At 61.0% G+C, this 11,496-nt stretch overlaps 4 protein-coding genes across 4 annotated transcripts in view; 3 read left to right on the top strand and 1 right to left on the bottom strand.

Annotated features, from left to right (window-relative positions):
• The window catches only part of ACA1_268940 (uncharacterized protein), a gene marked incomplete at both ends in the record, with an annotated part of 2,934 nt that extends 2,120 nt beyond the window's left edge, over positions 1-814 (top strand). The window contains 3 exons of the mRNA XM_004341541.1: positions 65-123; positions 206-324; positions 668-814. Of these exons, the coding sequence (XP_004341589.1) occupies positions 65-123; positions 206-324; positions 668-814 (325 nt within the window). The remainder of the gene's footprint in view (positions 1-64; positions 124-205; positions 325-667) is intronic.
• Positions 815-1,025: 211 nt separating this feature from the next.
• Positions 1,026-3,209, bottom strand: ACA1_268930 (PWI domain containing protein; the record flags this gene model as incomplete). Its single annotated transcript, XM_004341540.1, has 8 exons — positions 1,026-1,088; positions 1,149-1,785; positions 1,945-2,087; positions 2,190-2,309; positions 2,399-2,569; positions 2,710-2,832; positions 2,993-3,082; positions 3,183-3,209. The coding sequence occupies 8 exons, from the start codon at positions 3,207-3,209 to the stop codon at positions 1,026-1,028; spliced, it is 1,374 nt and encodes a 457-aa protein (XP_004341588.1).
• Positions 3,210-3,674: 465 nt separating this feature from the next.
• On the top strand, positions 3,675-8,426 carry ACA1_268920 (oxoglutarate dehydrogenase (succinyltransferring), E1 component, putative; the record flags this gene model as incomplete). The annotated part of the gene is given in 12 exon segments (XM_004341539.1): positions 3,675-4,074; positions 4,460-4,521; positions 4,537-4,706; positions 4,828-4,938; positions 5,047-5,187; positions 5,302-5,391; positions 5,536-5,773; positions 6,006-6,689; positions 6,826-7,034; positions 7,187-7,328; positions 7,413-7,591; positions 7,748-8,426. The coding sequence occupies 12 exon segments, from the start codon at positions 3,675-3,677 to the stop codon at positions 8,424-8,426; spliced, it is 3,105 nt and encodes a 1,034-aa protein (XP_004341587.1).
• Positions 8,427-8,691: 265 nt separating this feature from the next.
• Positions 8,692-10,301, top strand: ACA1_268910 (elongation factor 1-gamma family protein; the record flags this gene model as incomplete). The annotated part of the gene is made up of 5 exons (XM_004341538.1): positions 8,692-8,700; positions 8,821-9,028; positions 9,102-9,154; positions 9,253-9,498; positions 9,591-10,301. The coding sequence occupies 5 exons, from the start codon at positions 8,692-8,694 to the stop codon at positions 10,299-10,301; spliced, it is 1,227 nt and encodes a 408-aa protein (XP_004341586.1).
• Between the last annotated feature and the right edge of the window lie 1,195 nt (positions 10,302-11,496).

Below are 11,496 nucleotides of genomic sequence, written 5' to 3'. Positions count from 1 at the left end.
GGCCGACGGCTTTTACCGACGAGCCCTACGACCTCTCGCTCCATCCTCCGATTCGCCTCGAAAGGCGACGCCGCCTCGTCTCCGCCCTCGTGCGGGCCGGCGAAGCGGCCGCCCTGCGAGCGGGTACCCGGCCCCTCCCTTGCCCCCGGCTGCGTTACGTCGCCTCCCAATTCCCCCTGATCTGACCACTGTCTGTGCGGCGAAGATTACGCGACGGCGGCCGACCGGTACGGGGAGGCGCTGGACGTGGATGGCACGCTCCCCTACCTCCACCTGCGCCGATGCGCCGCCCTCACCCGACTGGCCCGTCTGCCCGATGCCCTGGTACACCCTCCTCCCCCCCCCCACATCATCGCCCATTATCATTATCCCCCGGCTGTGGCCCACCGCTAACGACATCCCGCCCACCGCCCCCCGCCGTTCGTTCGTTCGTTCGTTCGTTCGTTCGTTCGTTCGTTCGTTCGTTCGTTCGTTCAACCTATGTTACCACCGTGGTGCAGCGGGACGCCGACGCGGCAGTGGCCCTGGCCCCGACGTGGTGGATGGCGCGATTTCGCCGCTCTCTCTGCCTGATCGCACTGGGGGAGGCACGCACTTGAGCTCCTCAGTTCTTATCCCTCTTTTATTTGCTTTTATTTATAAATGCGTGCACTTGGTGGCTCACCAGGTGGTGCCGGCGGCCGAGGAGCTCAAGCAGGCGTGTGCGCTGAGCGAGACGCAACTCACGCCAACGGCGGCGGGGCGCCTCCAGCGACTTGTGGCCCGCCTCGAGACAGCCGGGCTTGCCTCCCCCACCACCACCACGGTCCTGTAAGACACCCCACATATCCAAGGGGGGACACCGCCAACCCCACGACTACGGCGATGTCACGGCCAATTGGGGGCGAAGGAAACCTTTATCTCCTGTAGAAACCGCGCGTGTAAAGATCACCATCACCAGCCACCACCAGCCACCACCACCACCGAGGGGCACAATGAGGGAGGCGTAAGCCGGCGGCTGCTGGGGCGGCGGCCGATGGTGCTGGTTACTCGTCCGACCGCTCGCGGCTGCGGTGCAGCAGGCTGTGCATGGCCTGCTCCCTCAGCGCCTGTGGGCGTGGTGGTGCGTGGTGCGTGGTGCGTGTGTGGTGTGTGGGAAACGTAAGCACTCGCCGCGCAGGGGTGGGGGGGGGCAGGGGCCACGGTGCCGATTCGAGGAGGTGCGGGTCGCTGGCCTCTTCGTGCTGCTCCTGCTGACGGCGGTCAACTGGAGAGGCCGCGCCGTCGCCGTCAGGGCGTGCGCGCTTGGCGGGCGTGGGGGAGGAGGCCGCGTCGTTACCACGGGTGGTGGTGGTGGTAGTGGTGGTGGTGGTAGTAGTGCTGTTGTTATCCCGGCGGCGGCGGTCGTCGGGGCGATCCCCGGCGCCGCTGCCCTCGTTCCTCTTTCTCTTGGCGCGCTCCTCGCTCCCGCTTCTCCTCGCACGCTCGTCCCGCTGCTGCTGGTGGTGCTGGTGCTGGTGGTGGTGGTCCCGGGACTGCCTTCGGTCTCCTCGCTCACGTCCGCCGCTGTCCGTGGCGCCGTCCCTCGCCCGCTCCCTCTCCCGGCTGTCGTCCCTTCTCCTGCCCCTGCCCCTGCTCCTGCTCCTGCTCCTTCTCTCCCTCCCGCTCCGCCTGTCCCTTCTCCTATCGCGATCGCGGTCAGCGCTTCGGTCTCGATGGCCACGCTCGCGAGAACGGCGATCAGTCCGGTGGCGGTCCCTGTCGCTGTCTGCGTCGCGATCTCGCCTACGGCTGCCCTCCTCACTCCTGCACGCGTGCGGCGCCCACACCAAACACACACGCCTTAGGCAACCTCCTCCTCCTCCTCCTCACTTCTTTTCCTCCGGCCCACGAGAATGACCAGCCTCCCATGTGCCGTGTGCGTGTGTGTATGTCGTGTGGTAATCGTGTGTAGTGGGTGCGCACCTGCCGTGGTTCACTGCCGCCGCCTCCGAAGGTGGGTTGCTCGCCGCGTTGGCGAGATCGGTCTGCGGCAGGATGGGTTGCTTCGCATCCGGCACAAAAAGGCCGTAGGGCAGCGCCGTTTTTGTGGAATAGCCTCCAGCAGCCTATGCGCGAACACAACACACATGCGCCACCATCAACAGCCGAAAAGGGGGGCTGCTCAGTTGATGGGAGGCGGAGGCGGAGGCGGCGAAGAGGGCGGGTACCACCGCGGGGGCAGGGACCGGCGGGGGCTGAGCCCTGCGCTGTTCGATTTCCTGCATCAGGCGCTCCTTGTCGCGGCTGATGACGGCCGACAAATCGCTCTTCACGCGCGATTCTTCTTCCTGCGTTACGGCGAGGGTGGCCGGGGGGGGGTCGAGCCGCACACGTGGGATTGAGGAAAATAGAGGAGGGGGGGGGATGGAGGGAATACCCTCTTCTGGCGAAGCTGAGCCTTCTTTTGCTCGAGGAACTCGGCGGGAATGCCTCCCGGGCTTGCCTGAGCACTCAGGAGGAGCTTCCACAGGTCTGCCACGAACTGAGGTGAGTCGGCTTCCAAAAAGCCGTCCAGGTTCAGCTGCAACTCCTTCGGGTTCAACGACTCCTGCGCACGCCAAGATCACACACGCACGCACACACGACACACAGACAGACAGACAGACAGACACACACAGACACACACACACACACACACACGACAATTAAATCAGTGCACTTCCCAAAGAAGGCGTGGGGGGGAGCCACCTTGTCGTCGAGGAGGCCGAAGGCGAAGCCGATGAGCACTTCGTCTTCGAAGCCCAGGAGCTGGGTGATGCGCGACGCCACCCACGGCTTGATGGCGTCCATGGCCACCTTCCTCAAGTCAACCTGCACGTGCACCAAGCAAGCGAGCGAGCAAGTCGCCAGCCAGCCAGCTCAGGCCAGGACCCACCACACCACGCGCGCTTGCCTGCCTGCCCCCCCCCCGGCACTGCAGTGCACACAGCTGGTGGTGCGAAAAGACGGCGAAAGAGGAGGGACCGCAAACCTTGAGATCGAACTCGGGCGGAAATTTGCGGCCGGCGACGTACTTCTTGTACTTGTCCGAGAATCGCGCATCCTGTTCCGTACTTGTACCCTGCAGTGCAGACGCTGGCACTCAGCCCTCTTTCATGAATGATATCGCACGCTCCTGGCTTCAATCAAGCTGGTGTGCGAGGCCGCACTGGAGGAGGTACCCGAAAGAAACCACCAGCGTCGCCCATGTGCCTACTGCTTGGAAATGGAGACGATTCTGGCTGGGTTGGGTTTTTTTGGCGGTTTCTTTTGCTTTTGATTTCTGTTTTCTTTTCTCTTTTTTTTGGGCAGGCCCAAGATCAAAAGAAAAATGAAAGGAAACGAAGGCAGGAACAAGCAATTACTTTGCGTGGCGCCGGAAAAACCAAGAAAACGGTGCGGAGGGTACGCGCGGACAGAACCCAAAAGATCTCACAACGACGTCGTTGTGCTTCTACGAACAAGAGTGCTGCTGCTGCTGCTGCTGGCTTCTGCCCTGTTCCCCTGATCCCAAGTGCGTCCCTTTCGTCCTCTGATACTGTACTCGTGAGTTCGTGCCGCCACTGAAACAGTAATAGGCCACCTGAGTTAACCACCTCCCCCCCCCAAACAACAAACCAACAATAATCCGTTTTCACCGGCACGACTACTGCGACTACCACGTGCAGCGAAGAATGCTGTCATCTAGAGCGCGGGCCGGTCTACTGAGCCGGGGACCCTTGGCCTTCACGGGAATGGGCCGCGCCGGATTTGCGGGATCACGCGTTGCCTCTTCGTCGCTCACCGGCGGGGCGTCTTCGCGTTGGTACTCCCTCACAACGGCTTCGCGTCAGGCGGCGGCCTCTCCCACGTCGTCGTCGGCGGTGCCCCTCTCGCGTCTGTCGGAAACCTTCGCCGATGGGACCTCGGGCGCCTACGTCGAGGACATGTACCAGGCCTGGAAGCGCGATGCGAACAGCGTGCACGCCTCGTGGGCCTCCTACTTCCGTTCCGTCGACGCCGGTCGCGCCCCCGGCGAGGCCTTCACCGCTCCCCCCACCCTTCGCGGTGCCACCGCCGCCGTTCCCCCCGCCGGTACCCCCCTCCCTCCTACTCATTCCCTCAAAATAACAATAACCACAACAACCATCATACCTCCCGATTTACCCGCCATGCGGGGCTTTATTTTGTATTTAGTTTGTTTGTTTGTTTGTATTTAGTTGGTTTGTTTATGTGCCCGCTTCTTTTGTAGTTCTTCCCGTCGATTCACTTCGTCCGTTTTTTTAAAAAAAGTTATTACGTCGATATATCCATAATGTAAAGCAAAAAACAAAAAAAAACCCACGAAGAGGGGCGGTCCGATAGTGCGGTGGTCTTTTGTGTCTTTAGTGTTTGACCCGCGTGCCCCCTATATATTGAAATATATATGGGTGGGTGGGGTGCATTGGGGATGTGGGCGTGTGTGTGTGTGTGTGTGTAGGCGGGGTGTCGGAGGAGGATCTCTCGCGTCGGGTGAGCGATTCGATGCGTCTGCTGCTGTTGGTGCGTGCCTACCAGGTGCGGGGCCACACGCTGGCCAAGCTGGACCCGCTCACCGGTGGCCCGCTCTCCTCGTTCGTCCCTCCGGAGCTGCTTCCCTCCACCTATGGCTTCACCGATGCCGACATGGACCGCCCGATCCACCTGGGCGGCGAGTCCGTCATCTCGGGCTTCCTCTCCCACGGCAGGTACCTGCCCTCCCTGCGACGAACGGCCGGCGGCGGTTGTCGATGTTGTTGATGTTGACGTTGTTGATGCTGATCACAACGACGATGATGACGATGATGATGGGGTGGGCGGGGTGCGCAGTGCCACGGTAACGCTGCGGGAGATCCTGGTGCGTCTAAAGCAGACCTACTGCAGCACCATCGGCGTGGAGTACATGCACATCCCCGACCGCCACGAGTGCAACTGGATCAGGTGCGCCGCTCTGCTAATCCCCCCCCCCAACAGTCCTCTACAGAGCCGCCCTCCCGGTGGTGTCAGCTGACCAGCAGGGGGTGCATCGCCGGCGTTGAACGTTCATAGGGAGCGCGTGGAGACCCCGGAGCCTTTTTCGTTCTCGCCCGAGCAGAAGTTCCACCTTCTCGACCGTCTCACGTGGGCGACCCTCTTCGAGCGCTTCCTGGCCATGAAGTACCAGAACACCAAGCGCTTCGGCCTCGACGGGTCCGTAGCACACACACACCCGGTGCTCGTGCTCGCGTTGGTGGCTGCGCTGGTGGCTGCTGCTGGTGGTGCCACTTAGTAACGACGGAGTTGGTGGGGTCACGCGGCGACCAGGTGCGAGACCTTGATCCCCGGCATGAAGACCATGATCGACACTGCGGCGGATCTTGGCGTGGAGTCTGTCGTGATCGGCATGCCCCACCGGTGCGCCCCCCCCCTCCAATTTGCACCCACGCCTCTTGTGTGAGCGCGAGAGGGAGCAAACTGCGCTGACCCTGGCTGATGGTGCTTCGATCGTTTTTGCTGCTGCTGCTGCTGCTGCTGCTGTTGTTGTTATTGTTGTTATAGTGGCCGCCTGAACGTGCTGGCCAACGTGGTGCGCAAGCCGCTGGATGCGCTGCTGCACGAGTTCGACCTGGAGGGCAATAAGGACCACTCCGATGACCTGGGTCTCGGCACGGGCGACGTCAAGTACCATCTGGGCACCTCCTACGACCGCCCCACCGCCTCGGGCAAGAAGGTCCACCTCTCTCTCGTGGCCAACCCGTCCCACCTCGAAGCCGTCAACCCGGTCGTCGAGGGCAAGGTACACCACCCTACTCCACGCATCGCGTCGCATGGGGGGGGGGGGATAGCACCATGCAATTTACTTATTTGGTCTGATGTATGCGTATGTTGCGTAACACACGACACGACACGACACGACACGACACGACACGACACGACACGACACGGCACGGCACGGCACGGCACACAACACACACACGACACACACGGCACGGCACGGCACACAACACACACACGACACACAATCGCAGGCGAGGGCCAAGCAGCAGTACATGGGCGACACCGAGCGTACCAGGGTGATGCCGGTGCTCCTGCACGGCGACGCTGCGTTTGCGTCGCAGGGCGTCGTCTACGAGACGCTGGACCTCGGTATCTGGAAGAACTTCACGACGGGCGGCACCATCCACATTGTCGTCAACAACCAGGTGGGCTTCACCACGGCGCTGAGGGGCTCGCGCACCAACACGGCGTCGTCGTATCCCACGGACGTGGCCAAGACCGTGAATGCGCCCATTTTCCACGTCAACGGCGACGACCCCGAGGCCGTCGTGCACACGCTCAAGCTCGCCGCCGAGTACCGGCAGGCCTTCAAGAAGGACGTCGTGATCGACATCATCTGCTACCGCCGCGCCGGACACAACGAGGGCGACGAGCCGCGCTACACGCAGCCCCAGATGTACCGCATGATCGAGAAGCACCAGTCCACCCTCGACCTCTACCGCGCCAAGCTCAAGGCCGAGGGCGTCGTCGACGACGCGCGCATCAAGCAGATGGAGGACTTTGTCAACGAGGAGCACAACAAGGCCTTCCAGGCCTCCTCCACCCACGTCCCCAACAAGGCCGACTGGTTCTCCTCCTACTGGAAGGGCTTCAAGTCCGCCCACCAGTACTCCTCCATCCGCCCCACCGCCATCCCCGACGCCGTCATCTCCAAGGTACACCCCCCCCCCATCCGCCTCCTCCGCTTCCGCCTCCTCCGGCCACGGTCGCCAGTCGCTCACCGCCCCTCCACCGATCCCACCGTGTGTGTTACGATGATGATGATGATGATGATGACGACAACGACAATAGATCGGCGCCACGGTGAGCTCGCTGCCCGAGGGCATGAAGCTGCACCCGAACCTGGAGAAGCTCATCAAGCGCAAGAAGCTCATGTTCGAATCGGGCAAGAACATCGACTGGGGCACGGCTGAGCAGCTCGCCCTGGGCTCCCTCGCCCTTGAGGGCAACCTGATCCGCCTCACCGGTCAGGATGTCGAGCGCGGCACCTTCTCGCACCGGTATGTTTCTTAACAGATTCTTTTTCTTATTCTTATTCTTTATATTCTTTATATTCTTTATATTATCACCCAACAAATCAAATTACCGGATTGGGTTCTGCCGCCGCCGCCGCCGCCGCCGGGTGTCTCCTGACTCCTCTGCTCCGCTCCAGGCATGCGGTCCTGCACGACAGGGAGACCGGCGAGACCTACCAGCCCCTCCGACACATCGACCCGGCGCAGGCGCCCGTGTTTGTGCACAACTCCTCCCTTTCCGAGTATGCCGTCCTGGGCTACGAGCTGGGCTTCTCCCTGGTACTCTCTCGCCAGATGGCGTGGCGTTTGCTTGTGCTTTGTCATTGATTGACTCACGCGACCTGACCTGGCGGCGTCGTGCAGGAGAATCCCAATTCGCTGGTGCTCTGGGAAGCGCAATTTGGCGATTTTGCCAACGGGGCGCAGGTGATCGTGGACCAGTTCATCTCGTCTGGCGAGCAGAAGTGGCAACGCCAGTCGGGCCTGGTCATGCTGCTTCCCCACGGCTATGATGGGCAAGGACCCGAGCACAGCTCCGCCAGGTATGCATGTCGTGTGTGTGTCGTGTGTGTGTGTGTCGTGTGCGTGTCGTGTCGTGTCGTGTCGTGTCGTGTGTGTCGCGCCTAGTATTGGGATCTCTCGCGGGGGTGGGGTCACTCACGTGTCACACCCATCCGCCAAATTCCCCCCTTGGGAAGGCTGGAGCGATTCCTGCAGCTGTCGGACTCAGATCCGTTCGTGATCCCGGAGATGGATCCGACGGAGCGGCGTCAGATCCAGCAGGCCAACATCCAGGTGGTGAACGTGACGACGCCGGCCAACTACTTCCACGCCCTCCGTCGCCAGGTGCACCGCGACTTCCGCAAGCCGCTGATCGTGATGTCGCCCAAGAGGCTGCTGCGCCACCCGCGCTGCGTGTCCAGCCTGGAGGAGTTCTCCGACAAGGGCACCCAGCCCCGCTTCCGGCGCGTGATTAACGACACCGCGGAGAACCCGGTAAGCGATGACCGCATCCGAAAGGTGCTCTTCTGCAGCGGCAACGTCTACTACGACCTCGCCGAGCGCCGGGAGAAGGCCGCCATCAATGACGTGGCCATCGTGCGCGTCGAGCAGCTCGCCCCGTTCCCCTTCGACCGCGTCGCCGAGCAGGCCCTGCGCTACCGCAACGCCACGACCGGCTGGGTCCAGGAGGAGCCCATGAACATGGGCGCCTGGACCTTTGTCAGCCCCCACATGCGCACTGCCCTCGCCAAGGCCGCCCACGCCCACGCCGAGCCCGCCTACTTTGGCCGCGCCGTGTCCGCCTCCACCGCCACCGGCTCCGCTAAGGCCCACAAGCGCCAGCTCACCCAGCTCCTCGACGCCGCCTTCTCGTAGAACAACAACAGCAACAACCACACCACCGCCACATTCACACCGTCATCCCTCGCCCAAAGCCCGAACTTTCTTCTTAAAAAACATAAACTGGCGCTTTTCTTTTTCCCCCACAATTTTTCCTCTGGGGTTTTGGTGCTGAGAAAATACTACGAATGCTGGGGGGGGGCTAACCCCGACGGACGCAAGCGTGGGCACGCTGGCCGCCTGTTCTTCGCCTTTGCCCTCGCACCGTACACAGTCGCAGTAGCAGTCGCCTCCAGCCCTCATGTCTCACGTGCGTGGCCAACTCTCTCTCTCTCTCTCTGCTCCCCTTGTGCCGTGGTTCGGTTGTTCGTGTATGTACTCATCTCGCGTCATGTAATCGTCTGGTGCGTTCCGTGATCAATGGGAGCAGAAGATCTTCTCGTACCCCAACAACCACCGCGTGTGGAAGGCCCAGATCGCCGGAAACTTCACTGGTCTCCAGATCGAGGCCCCTGCCTTCCAGATCGGAGTCGATAACAAGACTCCCGAGTTCGCGGCCAAGTTCCCTCTCCAGAAGGTTCCCGCCCTCGAGACCCCTGAGGGTCCTCTCTTCGAGAGCAACGCCATTGCCCGCTATGGTGCGCTGGCCCTTCCACCACCAACTACTCCCACATTTTGTATTTTCTCACCTCCAATTTCCGCTCTCTTTAGCGGCCAGGTATGGTGGTAGCTCCAAGATCTACGGTTCCAGCCCTTATGAGGCCGTAAGTAGCCCCTCGCGCTTTCAATTGCGCGATGGATTTGAGGACCCGCTTTTTTTCCTGGCCCTTCTCACCGCATCTCTTTACATTTTTTTTTCCAGTCGCTGATCGATCAGTGGATCGACTTCTCGGCCAACGAGATCGAGCTGCCCGCCTCCGCCTGGTTGTACCCGATCTTCGAGATTGTGCCCTTCAATGCCGAGGCCACCGAGCGCGCCAAGGCCGACATCAAGAAGGCCCTTGAGCTGCTCAACAAGCACCTCACCTACAGGACCTATCTCGTTGGCGAGCGCGTCTCCCTCGCTGACATCGTTGTGTCGATGGCTCTCTACCGCCTTTACACCATGGTTCTTCCCCCGCCCCAAACGACTGTCAAAATCAATGCTCACAAGTAGAGAGAGAGGAGAGAGGGCACACACTAATCTCATCCTCCCTGCAGGTGTTGGACATCACCTTCCGCAAGAACTACGGCAACGTGAACAGGTGGTTCCTGACGTGCGTCAACCAGCCCCAGTTCAGGACCGTGCTGGGCGAGACCAAGCTGGCTGAGAAGATGGCTGTGGCCAAGGGTGCCACCGCTGCCCCCGCCAAGAAGGCCGAGGCCGCTCCCGCCAAGAAGGCCGAGACCGCTGCCGGCGGTGAGGAGGAGGAAGGCGCTGCCAAGCCCAAGGCCAAGAGCAAGCTGGACCTCCTCCCGCCCACCAAGCTCGACCTCGACGAGTGGAAGAGGACCTACTCGAACAACGACATCCTCAAGGTCGCCATGCCCTGGTTCTGGGAGCACTTCGACGCCGAGGGCTGGTCGCTCTGGCTGTCGGACTACAAGTACAACGACGAGCTCACCAAGATGTTCATGACCAGCAACCTGGTCGGCGGCTTCCTCCAGCGCATGGACAAGCTCCGCAAGTACGGCTTCGGCTCTCTTCTCATCTTCGGTGAGGAGCCCAAGCTCCAGATTGGCGGCCTCTGGCTCTTCCGCGGCACCGAGCTCCCCGAGGAGCTTTGGGAGAACCCCGACGCTGAGCACCACACCTGGACCAAGGTTGACCACGCCGACCCGGCCCAGCGCAAGCTCGTCGAGACCTACTGGTCGTGGGAGGGCGACTTCGGCGACAGGAAGTTCCAGGATAACGGCAAGATCTTCAAGTAAGCAAACAAGCGACAACATCCCTTTGTGTGTCCTGTTGCGTAGCCTCTTTCCGATTAATACACACCAAGTAACCTTGGCCCCTCACCCCACTCCTCGCCCTTTATTCTGCCGCGTGTTGCCCACCCAACTTGGGATAACCCGCACCCAAGGCGGGCGGAGTTTTGACTTGGAATTTTTGGTATTTTTTCGCAGATACAAAATAATGACCCTTTTACCGTCCCCGGATTTTGTCCAGTTCGCCGGAGTTTTGACTTAGAATTTTTGCAGCTTTCCTCACACAAGCAAGATTTCTAGTTTTCTCGCTTGCTCTGTAAGCTCGTGGCCTCGCGTTTCGTTCAAAAAGCGCCGCAGAGGACGGGCTTTAAGATGTGATAGGACTCAGCCCTGTACGATGCTTCATTGGGCCTCTAGGACCTAGCAGTTTCCGAGTCCTTTGCCCATATTTCGGTGACACACAACCAAGCACTCCTTTCCTCGCTTGCTGTAAGCTCCAGATCTCGCGTTTCGTTCTAAATGCCTCGCAGAGAATGGGCTTCCACATGTGATAGGATTAAGCCCTGCACGATGCTTCGCGTTTTGTGTACCCCCAACTTTTCGCTCGGTTGTCTGCGACGTCCGCGGACAACACCTCCACCAGCGGAGACTCAAGACCACGTGCGGCACCAGTGCAGAGACGAGCACCAGTAGAGAGACGAGCACCAGTAGAGAGACGAGCAAGAGATGAACAGCGGAGGTCGCGGACGGCGACTCCACAGGACGGCCCGCTGTTGTCCGCGACATCAGCGGATAAGATTCATCTCCTGAGTTGCCGCCCGCAACGAGCGATCACCCGCGTAAGTCGCGGGACGGCGAATCATCTCCGGAGATGAGTCCGAAACGTGTAGAACGCGCAGAAGGCTATTAACGTGTTGTCCTCGCATGAGCTACGCATGGGCTACTCGCCACACCGCAGCTCGTGAGCTCTAAGGTGCATGCAGTGCCGGCACCACACTGCAGCACCGCCATGTAATAGTACGGCCCTCTCACACTTTTTTTGCACGAGCACGGCGCACAAGACTACTAGTCAAGCAGGTGGGGCGCAAGGAGACTAACGCTGGGGATGGCTTGTTTTCGCTGGAGATGGCTTGTTTTCGCGGACATCGCGATCTCCCGCGGACATCGCGACCTCCCGCGGACATCGCGATCATCCGCGGAT

Source organism: Acanthamoeba castellanii (assembly GCF_000313135.1).
Source record: "Acanthamoeba castellanii str. Neff unplaced genomic scaffold scf7180000084770, whole genome shotgun sequence".
Taxonomy (NCBI): Eukaryota; Discosea; order Longamoebia; family Acanthamoebidae; genus Acanthamoeba; species Acanthamoeba castellanii.
This window is presented reverse-complemented; position numbering and strand designations above follow the sequence as displayed.